General features: G+C 49.1%; 2 protein-coding genes across 6 annotated transcripts in view; one reads left to right on the forward strand and one right to left on the reverse strand.

Annotated features, from left to right (window-relative positions):
* LOC123772234 (uncharacterized) overlaps window positions 1-11,892 on the forward strand; it is a 325,414-nt gene extending 313,522 nt beyond the window's left edge. For 4 of the 5 annotated variants that reach the window (XM_069311039.1, XM_069311036.1, XM_069311037.1 and 1 more), the window contains exon 16: window positions 8,976-11,871. In XM_069311039.1, coding sequence (XP_069167140.1) covers window positions 8,976-9,137 — 162 coding nt within the window. In that variant the 3' untranslated portion in view covers window positions 9,138-11,871. Of the gene's footprint in view, window positions 1-8,975 lie in introns of all 5 variants that reach the window. The other variant, XM_045765315.2, reaches the window with a different exon arrangement.
* Window positions 11,893-12,941: 1,049 nt separating this feature from the next.
* Window positions 12,942-14,342, reverse strand: LOC123772332 (homeobox-like protein HDP1). Its single transcript, XM_069311375.1, has 3 exons — window positions 14,277-14,342; window positions 14,043-14,243; window positions 12,942-13,829 (listed from the first exon to the last, which is right to left on the reverse strand). The coding sequence occupies exons 1-3, from the start codon at window positions 14,340-14,342 to the stop codon at window positions 12,942-12,944; spliced, it is 1,155 nt and encodes a 384-aa protein (XP_069167476.1).
* Between the last annotated feature and the right edge of the window lie 15 nt (window positions 14,343-14,357).

Here is a 14,357-nt window from a genome sequence, read left to right on the forward strand (position 1 = left end):
TGTCCATTACAAGCTTGAGGCGGCCGTCCTTAACCTGAAGCACCGGGAGCGTTTGTCTTTTCCTGAGGCGAGGCGCCAGGTTCGCCGGCTCCCGCCTTATACTAACATCTCTTATGCTCGCGTGTTGCGCTCTTCCTCTCCTCGTCCTTCCCCCCTTCCTCAGACTCTCAACCGTTTCCGGGCCTTGGACCCTGATACGCCCACTGCCCCCTCCTCTGTTCCTTTGAGTTCTTTCCCGAGGGGTCCCCCTCCTGGTCCTCTGTCTGGGGTTCCCCTTCTTTCAACCCGGTCTGTCATGTCTCCTGTGTCTTCTTCCTCGTCCCCCTCCGATCCTCCTTCCCATCCTCTTCCTCCATCTATCGGCTCTCCCCGCCGCCTGTCGGTGCAGGCGGATGTCCATCGCTCTCCTAACGGCCGTCGTGTGTGCTCTCGTTCGGCTTCTCCTGTTGAGACACTGGAATCCGTTGCCCGGTACGTAGTTGCTGGGACACCTGTCTCTTTAAGTCAGAAGCGTAAGCCTGGCTCCTCTCCTTCCTCTTCCCCGGCGGGTAAGAAGGCTTCGCTTTCTTCCTTAGCTCCTACTTCTGGCTCTGTTGCTCCTTCCCCTCCCGTTTCAGTGGTTGCGCCCCCTGTTCCTGCTATGGAGGTTTCTTTGGCCCCTGCTTCCCTTTCGGTTGCTGCTCTTGCTGGGGTGCGCTCCCCTCTTTCTACTCCCCCTCTTCCTACTCCCCCTCTTCCTACTCCCCCTCTTCCTACTGCTGTCCTTGACTGCTCCTCTCCGTTGTCTCCTCTTCCTCCTCCTCCTCCGGACCCCGCCCGCCCACCTCTGATCTGTTCTCCCGTTTCCTTCCCTCCGTCTTTGCTCAGTTTACCCATGCCCCCTAACCCTGACTTTGCTGACCCTGATCCCGACCCTGATATTCTTTAACGTGCTCTGTTGCTCTTTCGCCTTTGTTTCTTCCTTGTTCTCTGTTTTTGTCCTTTCTCTTCCCGTCGTTGTCCATTCTTCAATGGAACGTTCGAGGTTATTACGCCAATTTCCTCGAACTCCAACTTCTGATTTCGCGGTTTTCGCCCCTTTGTGTCTGTCTCCAGGAGCCAATGCTTGGTGCTCGTCCTGGTCGTTTTCGTGGCTATTCCTTTCTCTCCCCCCCCCCAGCCATTGCTGGGGCTTCTAATTCTTCTGCTCTCTTGATTCGTGCAGATGTTCCCTTTGTTCCTTTACTTTTTCCTTCGCCTCTCCATTGTTCTGCTGCTCGTATCTTTGTGGGGAAATGGTACACAGTTTGTTCCATTTATCTCCCCCCGAGTGTCCCGCTCTCTCTTCCTGATTTGAAACACCTCCTAGACTCCTTGCCGGAGCCTGTGCTCCTGCTGGGTGACTTCAATTGTCGTCATTCTCTTTGGGGTGACGTTCTGACGAATACCCGGGGTCGCCTCCTTGAGCCGTTTCTCCTATCTTCTTCCCTGTCTCTTCTGAATTCTGGTGAGCCCACTCATTTGGACTCTCGGACTCGCTCCCTTTCTTGTCTTGATCTTTCTCTCTGCTCTTCTTCTCTTTACTTAGATTTCACGTGGCGGGTTCTTGATGACCTCCATGGAAGTGATCATTTCCCCATCCTTGTTTCCTTTTTCTCTTTTCGCCCTTCCCTCTCTTTCCCTAGGTGGCAGTTTGCTAAGGCAGACTGGACCCTATTTACCCTCAGTGCTGCTCTCTCTGACCTCTCCCTTCTGCCCCTCTCTCGCGCTCTCCTCCTTTTTCATGACACTGTCTTCAACGCTGCCCTCCGCTCTATTCCTCGCTCTTCCTCTCGGGGTCCACGGAAGTGCGTTCCCTGGTGGAATGCGGACTGTGCTCGGGCTGTCCGCTGTAAGCGTGCAGCCTGGAAGAGGCACCGCCGTAGGCAGACGACCGATTCTTTTCTTTTCTTTCGGAAAGCGAGTGCGGTGGCCCGTAGGGCCATCCATACGGCTAAACGTGAATGTTGGGCATCTTATGTCTCAACAATTACGTCCGAAACCCCTCTGGCCCAGATCTGGAAGCGTATCCGCAAGATAGCGGGTAAGTTCGTTCCCGATGTTTCACCGGTCCTTCACCTCCATGATACTCTTGTGGCGGACCCGTTGCAGGTCGCTTCCGAACTGGGTTCCCACTTTTCTTCTGTTAGCTCTGGTCTTCATCTTCCCCAATCTTTCCTTCTTCGTAAACCTGTCCTTGAGTCTCGTCCTTTAGATTTCTGCACTCATCTTCAGCTTCCCTATAATGATCCCTTCTCTCTCTCTGAACTTCGTTCTGCTCTGGCCCTCTGCGGTTCTACGGCGGCGGGCTCCGATGGTATTCATTATGAGATGCTTCGCCATCTCCCTCCGAGCACGTCTCAGTATTTACTGAGTCTGTATAATCGGATCTGGGAGTCGTCGTCAGTCCCTGAGGACTGGCTCGATGCCGTTGTCCTCCCTGTTCGCAAACCGGGGTCTCTGGGTACTTCCCCTAAGGACTTTCGCCCTATTGCTCTCACAAGTTGTGTCTGCAAACTTTTTGCACGTATGGTTAACGTTCGTCTGATGTGGTTCCTGGAACACCATCACCTCCTCTCCCCTTCTCAATTTGGTTTCCGCAAGTGCCGCAGCACGACAGATGTCCTGGTGAACTTGGAGGTCTATATTCGTACTGCTTTTGCTGCGAAGACCTCCGTTGTTGCCATCCTTTTTGACCTGGAAAAGGCTTACGACACCACTTGGCGTTATCATATCCTATCTCAACTTCATTCTTTTGGCCTTCGTGGTCATCTCCCTCTCTTTCTCCGCAGCTTCCTCTCTCGTCGTTCCTTTCGGGTGCGCCTTGGTACCGCTCTCTCTCCCTCTTTTCAGCAATACGAAGGTGTGCCCCAGGGTAGTGTTCTGAGCACTACTCTTTTTCTGGTTGCCCTCAATGGTCTTCTTTCCTCTCTTCCTTCTGGTGTCTTCTCCGCTCTCTATGTCGATGATCTTACCCTTTGTTGTCAGGGTGATGATTCGCCTCTCCTTCAACGCCGGCTTCAACTTGCAATTGATGCCGTGTCGTCTTGGGCCACTGATCATGGCTTCAAGTTCTCTACTTCTAAGACTTGTGCCATGACATTTACGCGGAAACGGGTTGTTCTTCGTCCCTCTTTGTCACTTTATGGTCATCCCCTTGAATACAAAGATTCCGCGAAGCTTTTGGGGTTATTCCTTGACACTCGTTTGTCTTGGTCTCCCCATATCTCTTACCTCCGTGTTGAGTGCTCTAAGGCCCTTACCCTCCTTCGGGTCTTGTCCCATACTTCTTGGGGGGCAGATAGGCGCACTCTCCTTGCTTTACATTCTTCTCTCGTCCTGTCTAAGCTCGATTATGGTTGCCCTGCTTACTCGTCTGCTTCTCCTTCTACTCTTCGCCGTCTTGATGCTTTGCACCATACTGGGTTGCGCCTCAGTTCTGGTGCCTTTCGTTCGACTCCCGTCCTTAGCTTGTATGTTGACACTGGCTTCCTGTCTCTCCAGGACCGCCGTGATCGCTACTGTCTTCGCTATCTTGCGCGGTCCTTGCAACATCCTTCCTCTCGCCTCTGTCGTGCTTTAACTTTTACCCCTCCTGCGGTTCCTGTTCCTCTTCACCACCTCCCTCTTTCTGTCCGGTTATCTCGCCTGCAGGATTCTCTTTCCGTTCGTATTTCTGATGTTTCTCCTCGTGTTGTTCCTTCTTTGCCCCCGTGGAGGGTCCCTCTTCCGCGGTTTTGTACTTCCTTGACCCGTATCACTAAAGCTTTTACCCCTCCTACGGTTCTAAAACACCTTTTCCTCGAGCACTTTTCTTCTCACTCCCGCTCCGTTTCTGTCTTCACCGATGGGTCTAAGTCAGCGGACGGTGTTGGCTACTCTGTTGTTTTTCCTGATCGCACTTATATGTGTCGCTTGCCTCCGGAGACTAGCATCTTTACAGCGGAACTTTATGCTATTCTCTATGCTCTTCGTCTCCTACTTTCTCGTTGTCAGTCTTCCTTTGTAGTTGTTGTTGACTCTCGTAGTGCCCTCATGGCTCTCGGGTCCTTTAATCCAGTTCATCCAGTGGTTGTCGAGATCCAGCATTGGCTGTTTCTCGTTCATAGTAAATTTAAGTCGGTTGAGTTTTGTTGGGTTCCCAGCCATATTGGTGTGTCTTTAAATGAGCGTGCGGATGCTGCCGCCAAGGAAGCTGTCCGCTCTTGTCCCATCTCTCGTAAGGGCATTCCGTATTCCGACTTTTACCCGGTTATCCATTCCTCAGTCCTTACCCGTTGGCAGGCTTCTTGGTTGTCTGTTACTGGTAACAAGCTACGTACTCTTAAATGTTGTGTTTCCTCGTGGCAGTCCTCCTTCCACCGTAACCGGCGGTGGGAAACAGCTCTGGCGAGGTTGCGTATTGGCCATACTCGCTTAACCCATGGTCACTTGATGGAGCGCCGCCCTGCTCCTTATTGTCCTAGTTGCATTGTCCCTCTTACGGTCGTGCATGTCCTTCTTGAATGTCCTGACTTCCAGGACGAGCGTATGTCTTGCTTTCCGACCGCCCCTCGCGGTCACCTGTCCCTCGATAGAATTCTTGGCGACTCGGATACTTTTGATATCGTTCGCCTTATGCGTTTTTGTTCTCGTATTGGCATCCTTGGTGATATTTAGCGCCCTCTGATTATTTTGCGTATTTGATGGTGCTACATAGCCTTCCCGGTTTGGTGCCTTCTTTTGATAATTACTTACTTACTTGTTATTCAATGTCCGACAACTGGTCATATTGCCTGTACATATGAGGACGTGTTTTCCCGAGGATACACCCGACGATACTTCTTCCAAGTAGCCCAGTCCTCTGGAGTAGAGGCAACACCCCGTATATCCTTGGGGCGATGCATAAAGTACGGGAGGCCCTCCGCACTCAGAATCGGTTTATCCGGCTCCACACGGCTCCACACACAGCCCGACACCACAACGTCCTACTGGCAAGCATTCTTCCGGAGCACCACCACGAAGTCGAGACATCGACTTGGCGGTAGTAGTCGACGCAACACCCGACACCCGGTAAAACCCTCCACTATGGGAAGCCCATAGCTAGGGTGGCATGGGGCACTCAGGAACCAGGACGGAGTCCTCCACACCAGTAGCCACTTCCGCCACATGTACATCTGCCACCACCGCCGTATCACCACCAGGCACCCCAAAAGCCCCACGCACACCCTCGTCATCCGAAGACATGCAACTAGCAAAGTACCTCACGTCTGCCTAGTCATGACCCTCAAGGAGCAGAGCAGTCGAAGAGCGCCTCCAGTGCTTAGGGTCCGGCTGCAGGTCATCCAAACTTTCTACCGCCACTGTATCTGACTCCCTAGAAATGCAGGGGAAGCCATGCCCGGGCACGCAAGCCACAGGCACGCAAAACCTCAGCGGCGGTGACGACGGGGGGAACCGGCCCATGACCACGTGACAGGAAAACTGTCCACAACAGCTGCAGAAGGGGTAGGTACAGGCTACAAGTATGCAGAAACTGGATTCACTGAAGCGTCCACAACAGCCGCAGAAGTGGGAGGCGGGGGAGGGTCGACATGCTGCACCACACACACGCCTGCAGCACACACAGCAGCTGCAGCACTTACACACGACGATGGCACAGCTACTGGTGGTCGACGCCTCCCAACTGCATCCTCAACTACAGGCTCCTGCAGAGGCACGACATCCACGGACACACCGACATCCACACCCTCGGAAGCGTTGACAACAGCCAGCGGAGAGAAGTCCTCCTCGTGGAAGAGATTTACTCAGTCGAGGACGCCCGCACTGCACCCCGCAGTGAGGTGCCCTGACATCCCGCAATGGAAGCAGGTCCGCGGCTGCTGGGCATAATACACATGGAGATAGTATCCCATCAGCTTGACAGACGATGGTATGTCAGATGGAAGCTGCATTTCCAGCAATCGAATGCCATTTTGGACGCCCCTCACGCGACTGGAAGAGATAACATATATCCACACGGACACCACCTCCCCAAACTGGCCAAAGTACTGCTGTAACAACACCTCCGGAAACTCAATAGGGGCGCTGTACATACTGATGTAAGTAGAAGCGCCACTTCGGTCTGAGACAACTACAAACCCAGCAGCACCTGGCAATTGGAACATGCGCCCATCAAACCGGCGTAGAAATACCCGGTAGTCCTGCTCAGTGGAAAGCTTCACCACCACCCAATGCTTACTTAACAAACGGCAGCATTGTCAGTGTCATATCAACAAATGAACACATCCACAAGGGCCGTGACGAGGATTCGAACCGACGTCTAAGAGCATCCCAGACGCTGCCTTAATCGACTGAACTACGACATGGTACAAGAATTGCAACCAGAAATTCTACTGAATTTACTTGGATCCTGCAGCCTCTCCGAGACACAAACCAGGATTTTACACAATTTTTGATGCATCACGTTGATGCGTCTGTGTGTAGTGTCATACCCACGGTAGGGTAATCCACAAGTCCCGAATATTCCAGGCCATTCGACTGGCTCCTCAGCACAGGGGGGGGGGGGCAAGGAGTGCCCCAATCACTCACAGCAAGCCAGGCACAAGGCCCCTGCCAACAGCCACACCAAGGACCGCTTGTCGTCCTGTACACCAACAACTGGAGAGAGTAGGCAATACGTCTGCCTCCTCTGGCGGCCAAACATGCAATCACTTGACTAGACGTCAACTAGCTTGCCTCCTGGAGGCCAGGTGGCGTGATGGCTAAACTATTATGTTGGTGGTTAAACAATTCGTCAACATGTAACACTACTATATTGTGCACCAGTATCTTTGCAAAACTTGATAAAAATATTTAATGTAATTTAAAGTGAAATATTGTATAACCCTGGTGCTCTTAAGTAAATTTCCTTAAAACGTCTAAGCAATAATTACAGTGGAGGGTGACCGGATCACTCGCTACTCTCGTGATGATCCAATGATACGTTTTCAAGGAAAAGTTAAACAGAGAAAACTTATTAAACTAACGCTGCCACCATCCTCTCTTAATACGATCGTAAAACACACACACACACACACTATATATATATATATATATATATATATATATATATATATATATATATATATATATATATATATATATATATATATATATATATATATATATATATATATATATATATATGACAATGTCAGACCACGGAGGAAAAATGAAACAGGAATTTCCTTAAGTACTTTCGTATATTAATACATCTTCAGAAGGAGTGTTCATCTTCAGAACTCCTTCTGAAGATGTATTAATATACGAAAGTACTTAAGGAAATTCCTGTTTCATTTTTCCTCCGTGGTCTGACATTGTCACATTTTTAATCACGTGTTTATTTTCGTGATATACACACACACACACACACACATATATATATATATATATATATATATATATATATATATATATATATATATATATATATATATATATATGTCGTACCTAGTAGCCAGAACTCACTTTTTGGCCTACTATTCAAGGCCCGATTTGCCTAATAAGCCAAGTTTTCCTGAATTAATATATTTTTTCTAATTTTTTTCTTATGAAATGATAAAGCTACCCATTTCATTATGTATGAGGTCAATTTTTTTTTATTGAAGTTAAAATTAACGTAGATATATGACCGAACCTAACCAACCCTACCTAACCTAACCTAACCTATCTTTATAGGTTAGGTTTGGTTAGGTAGCCGAAAAAGTTAGGTTAGGTTAGGTTAGGTAGGTTAGGTAGTCGAAAAACAATTAATTCATGAAAACTTGGCTTATTAGGCAAATCGGGCCTTGCATAGTAGGCTGAGAAGTGCGTTCTGGCTACTAGGTACGACATATATATATATATATATATATATATATATAGCATTGTGACATCTACCAATGCTGAACTGAGAAGTACCTTCTTTTGATGTAATGCCTGACTGACAGTGATGTTAAAACAATCAGATACTGGAGAGTTTGGGGAGGTTCAATTAAGGTCCCTGGTTAACACACCCGGGCGATGCAAAAGTTGACAAGGGGACCAAGTGACACATACAGATGGAAATTTAACATAAGTTCACTAAATCACAATATATAATATTCATCAAAAATCCTAAGTCTCTACCCACTGGCAATTCTTAAGTCACTATCCTATACTAGCAAATGTTAAGTAATTTAGACATGGAAGCATACCTTCAGAGATCACACATTACCTTGTGACCATTGCCTCTTGACCCCGTGTAATTCCTCGGCCTCCAACTCCATGGCTGTGTGATGACCAGCAGACCAGCTCTCCTCTCTGGCACCCAGTACTCTGTCTTCGAACTGTGCTACATGGCATATATATATATACACCCCCAAAACTGCCACCTAGATCAGCTGGTTGGGTGGGGGTAGCTTTTGTTACCCTACAAGTGGGAGGCTTGAAGGTGGTCAACCCCCCCCCCCCCATGTGCGATAACACTCAGGAATCTTCCATTAAAATTGTTTGACAACTATTGTACACCTCCCAAGGATGGGGAGATTAATTATGGAAGGGTGAGGGAGGAAAGGAATGTTTCCATCATGAATGTTTGCACAACCAAAACACTCAACTCTGCAGGTGGCTGACCTCTGACCTGGCAGAAGAGTAGATCTTTGGGTGTTATGGTCTTACAAGCGCCAGATGCAGGAATGCTAAAGATGTACACACAATGTCATGTTTCCTATTAATACACATTTTTTATTTTACATATGCACATAAAACATATATAAACTCCTGTATGACCTTTATGTAAATGTATGGAGTAGAAGCCTCCACTCGAATAATGAGGGTAAATTATTTGACAGTAGCAATTATTTATTTTCACTTGCCACATCACATCAGAATGGTAGTGATTGTTTAATCAGGCATATTGCAAATCATTTTTACATAATTCAATGATTCCTTGTAACTTAGATAGTTATATCTTTCAGGAAATATACTCTTGGGACAGCGGAAACCAGTTGACGTATCCGGTGAAGGTCATCGACATCGGCTACAACACTCCGGAGGAAGAGCGAAGCAGCGGACCCGAAGCCGCCCCTCACTTCATGGATTATGGCCAAGACTACGAGGCCAACCCCGCCGCCAGCTAGCACAGGACCTAGTTCCCTCTGACCTACGGTGTCCTGGCCTGCGTACAGTCCGGAGTGTCATCTGACCTACGGTGTCCTGGCCTGCGTACAGTCCGGAGTGTCATCTGACCTACGGTGTCCTGGCCTGCGTACAGTCCGGAGTGTCATCTGACCTACGGTGTCCTGGCCTGCGTACAGTCCGGAGTGTCATCTGACCTACGGTGTCCTGGCCTGCGTACAGTCCGGAGTGTCATCTGACCTACGGTGTCCTGGCCTGCGTACAGTCCGGAGTGTCATCTGACCTACGGTGTTCTGGCCTGCGTACAGTCCGGAGTGTCATCTGACCTACGGTGTCCTGGCCTGTGTACAGTCCGGAGTGTCATCTGACCTACGGTGTCCTGGCCTGTGTACAGTCCGGAGTGTCATCTGACCTACGGTGTCCTGGCCTGCGTACAGTCCGGAGTGTCATCTGACCTACGGTGTCCTGGCCTACGCACAGTCCGGAGTGTCATCTGACCTACGGTGTCCTGGCCTGTGTACAGTCCGGAGTGTCATCTGACCTACGGTGTCCTGGCCTGCGTACAGTCCGGAGTGTCATCTGACCTACGGTGTCCTGGCCTGCGTACAGTCCGGAGTGTCATCTGACCCTCGACGTCCTGGCCTACGTATAGTCCAGAGAGTCTGCCCCGGACGTAACTGCCTGGGATCATCCCCTGTACCAAGGGCCAGTACTCGTCAAGCATTTATGCAACCTCTTACGAAACCTGTGCATCTGTCCTTAATCATGCCGGATTTGATTACTTTTATTAAACCGTTTATGAGTTGTTAAATTTCACAACCCAAGGTTGTTATTGTTATTAACGACGTCGTAGTGCTTTGAACACATAAGCTGTTCTATACATGTAAACAAAGCCGCAATGATCCAGGAAAGATGAATAGGTTTTGTAAGTGGTTGCGTAACTACTCGAATCGCAAGCCAGGAGTCACAGGGCATTTACGTTTTCACTTACGAGGTCGGAACTTCTGATCTCGATCACAGCGGCTTAGTTTACGTTAACTGTTATGTGAACTTATTTTTGTAAACAGCTTACGAGGTGATCTAAGGCCACAGTTCTTGGGCTCCACCTCTCACCGTCATCCCCCCCAGGACATCTGCCACACGGGCAGATATAGAGATATATCTATCTCTATCAGCAAAGCATATCTACATTAACTTTTGTATTTACTGGAGTTTGACATTTGTTTGACTTCAGGTGTATGAGTCGTATAGAATTGAGGTGTATGCATGAGCTGTACAGATCACTTGAGGTGTATAGAACAACCGTAACAAACGTCAGATATAAGTGCTTGTGCCTAGCTCGGACCGTACCAACCCACCCAACCCTCCTAACCCATTGAGGTCCAGCAGTCCGATAGAGCGTCAATGTTGCATTGGTTTGTTTTTCAATAAAGCACTGTAATTTTGACGGTGTGGTCGATAGTATCACAATTGCTGTGTATTGCCATGACAGGTTGTTGAAGGGTCGTGTGTCATTACGAAACCTCTACATCTTTCCGCAGTCACAGCAGCTGTGATTACATTAACAGGTTGTTAGGACCTTCGAGGTTGTTTACAACAATAACTGTGAAGTTTACAAGCTCGTAAACTGTTTAATAAATGTAAACAAAGCCACCATGGTTGTTGAATGATGTACAGGTTTCGTTACTGGTTAACAAAACAACCCGAGAATATACTGTAATGAATGTGATTATTATTTGATGGAAGATGTTCAGTTGATGATGATATTGACACTGACATGACAGCTAATGCTGAGTGATTGACATGACAGCTTATGATGAGTGACACTGACATGACAGCTTATGATGAGTGACACTGACATGACAGCTTATGATGAGTGACACTGACATGACAGCTTATGATGAGTGGCACTGATATGACAGCTTATGATGAGTGACACTGACATGACAGCTTATGATGAGTGACACTGACATGACAGCTTATGATGAGTGACACTGACATGACGGCTTATGATGAGTGACACTCACATGACGGCTTATGATGAGTGACACTGACATGACAGCTTATGCTGAGTGACACTGACATGACAGCTTATGCTGAGTGGCACTGACATGACAGCTGACAGTGTATTATCCAGTGTAGGATAATACACTGTGGGGACCCCCAGGGTGATATACTGACCCCAGGGTGATATACTGACCCCAGGGTGATATACTGACCTCCAGGGTGTAAGTGAATGAGTAAGTATGGTATCCTTAAGTGGGATGTGATAGATATTTCCAGCAACTTGCATAGTGATGGGCAGAGTATATGGCTCCTTGCAGTGGACCAGTGGACCAGTGAACCTGTGGACCTGTGGACCGGTGGACCTGTGGACCGGTGGACCTGAGGGCTGCTGCTGTAACACCAGGGTCAGGCCTCCAGGGTTACAACATTAGGGGTTTCTGTCACAGTTTTGTCAATTAATGCTAATGTAATTTGCAACTATTTGCATATTTTTTTTATAAACAAATAGGGCAACAATCTGAATTTTTATGAAAATGCTAATTTAACTTTGTGAGTTTGCGTTACTTGTAAGAAAACAAATGTATTTGTTTATATATATATATATATATATATATATATATATATATATATATATATATATATATATACACACTCATACATAAAATCTGAACATGTATAAATATGTACTTGTAAATAGATAACTTAACAGTGTGTTCTTTGTGTTAAAATATAATTGGAGGCAGAACTGTGGAACATATACATACAGGTGTACTGTGTACCGGTACAGGCAGGTGTCCTGTGTACCGGTACAGGCAGGTGTCCTGTGTACTGGTACACACAGGTGTCCTGTGTACCGGTACAGGCAGGTGTCCTGTGTCCCGGTACACGCAGGTGTCCCGGTACACGCAGGTGTCCCGGTACAGGCAGGTGCCCCTTGTCCCGGTACAGGCAGGTGCCCCTTGTCCCGGTACAGGCAGGTGTCCTGTGTACCGGTACAGGCAGGTGTCCCTTGTCTCGGTACAGGCAGGTGTCCCGTGTGCCGGTACAGGCAGGTGCCCTGTGTGCCGGTACAGGCAGGTGTCCCGTGTACCGGTACAGGCAGGTGTCCTGTGTACCGGTACAGGCAGGTGTCCCTTGTCTCGGTACAGGCAGGTGTCCCGTGTGCCGGTACAGGCAGGTGCCCTGTGTACCGGTACAGGCAGGTGTCCTGTGTACCGGTACAGGCAGGTGTCCTGTGTACCGGTACAGGCAGGTGTCCTGTGTGCCGGTACAGGCAGGTGTCCTGTGTACCGATACAGGCAGGTGTCCTGTGTACCGGTACAGGCAGGTGTCCCGTGTACCGGTACAGGCAGGTGTCCCGTGTACCGGTACAGGCAGGTGTCCCGTGTACCGGTACAGGCAGGTGTCCCGTGTACCGGTACACGCAGGTGTCCCTTGTCCCGGTACAGGCAGGTGTCCCGTGTGCCGGTACAGCCAGGTGTCCCGTGTACCGGTACAGGCAGGTGTCCCGTGTGCCGGTACAGGCAGGTGTCCCGTGTGCCGGTACAGGCAGGTGTCCTGTGTGCCGGTACAGGCAGGTGTCCTGTGTACCGGTACAGGCAGGTGTATAGGCGTGTTACTTTAGATAGTGCAACACACCTGTGGCAGCTGTCGTAGTCTGTATTTTACTCCAGTCACATGTGGGACTCTTGACACATGTGGGGCACTTGACACATGTGTGGCACTTGACACATGTGTCATGGATTATAAGTGTAAATATCCAGGCGTGTCTGTACCCGCCTTCCCCCCCCCGGGGCGTGTCATAGCCAGCTCACTGAATTGTCCTCAGCTGTGTTGATGTCCTCAGCTGTGTTGATGTCCTCAGCTGTGTTGATGTCCTCAGCTGTGTTGATGTCCTCAGCTGTGTTGATGTCCTCAGCTATGTTGATGTCCTCAGCTGTGTTGACGTCCTCAGCTGTGTTGACGTCCTCAGCTGTGTTGACGTCCCCAGTTGTGTTGACGTCCTCAGCTGTGTTGACGTCCTCAGCTGTGTTGATGTCCTCAGCTGTGTTGATGTCCTCAGCTGTGTTGATGTCCTCAGCTGTGATGATGTCCTCAGCTGTGTTGACGTCCTCAGCTGTGATGACGTTCTCAGCCACATTGACGTCCTCAGCTATATTGACGTCCTCAGCTATATTGACGTCCTCAGCTATATTGACGTCCTCAGCTATATTGACATCCTCAGCTATGTTGACGTCCTCAGCTATGTTGACGTCCTCAGCTATGTTGACGTCCTCAGCTATGTTGACGTCCTCAGCTATGTTGACGTCCTCAGCTGTGTTGACGTCCTCAGCTGTGTTGACGTCCTCAGTTATGTTGGCGTCCTCAGCTATGTTGACGTCCTCAGCTATGTTGACGTCCTCAGCTATGTTGACGTCCTCAGCTGTGTTGACGTCTTCAGCTATGTTGACGTCCTCAGCTATGTTGACGTCCTCAGCTATGTTGACGTCCTCAGCTGTGTTGACGTCTTCAGCTATGTTGACGTCCTCAGCTGTGTTGACGTCCTCAGCTGTGTTGACGTCCTCAGCTATGTTGACGTCCTCAGCTGTGTTGACGTCTTCAGCTATGTTGACGTCCTCAGCTATGTTGACGTCCTCAGCTATGTTGACGTCCTCAGCTATGTTGACGTCCTCAGCTATATTGACGTCCTACGCTGTGTTGACGTCCTCAACTATGTTAACGTCCTCAGCTATGTTGACGTCCTCAGCTGTGTTGACGTCCTCAGCTATGTTGACGTCCTCAGCTATGTTGACGTCCTCAGCTATGTTGACGTCCTCAGCTATGTTGACGTCCTCAGCTATGTTGACGTCCTCAGCTATATTGACGTCCTACGCTGTGTTGACGTCCTCAGCTATACTGACGTCCTCAGCCATGTTGACGTCCTCAGCCATGTTGACGTCCTCAGCTGTGTTGACGTCCTCAGCCATGTTGACGTCCTCAGCTGTGTTGACGTCCTCAGCTATGTTGACGTCCTCAGCTATGTTGACGTCCTCAGCTATGTTGACGTCCTCAGCTATGTTGACGTCCTCAGCTATGTTGACGTCCTCAGCTATATTGACGTCCTACGCTGTGTTGACGTCCTCAGCTATACTGACGTCCTCAGCCATGTTGACGTCCTCAGCCATGTTGACGTCCTCAGCTGTGTTGACGTCCTCAGCCATGTTGACGTCCTCAGC

The sequence above is a fragment of the Procambarus clarkii genome, chromosome 69 (genome assembly GCF_040958095.1).
Source record: "Procambarus clarkii isolate CNS0578487 chromosome 69, FALCON_Pclarkii_2.0, whole genome shotgun sequence".
Lineage (NCBI taxonomy): Eukaryota > Metazoa > Arthropoda > Malacostraca > Decapoda > Cambaridae > Procambarus > Procambarus clarkii.

What these genes read in the sequence shown, in the direction of transcription:
- LOC123772332 (XM_069311375.1), bottom strand. Translation starts at nt 14,342, where the DNA reads ATGGCTGAGGACGTCAACACAGCTGAGGACGTCAACATGGCTGAGGAC. An exon ending in ACGTCAACATGGCTGAGGAC is followed by an intron (nt 14,244 to 14,276) that starts GTCAGTATAGCT and finishes AACACAGCGTAG; the next exon opens with GACGTCAATATAGCTGAGGA. An exon ending in ACGTCAACATGGCTGAGGAC is followed by an intron (nt 13,830 to 14,042) that starts GTCAGTATAGCT and finishes AACACAGCGTAG; the next exon opens with GACGTCAATATAGCTGAGGA.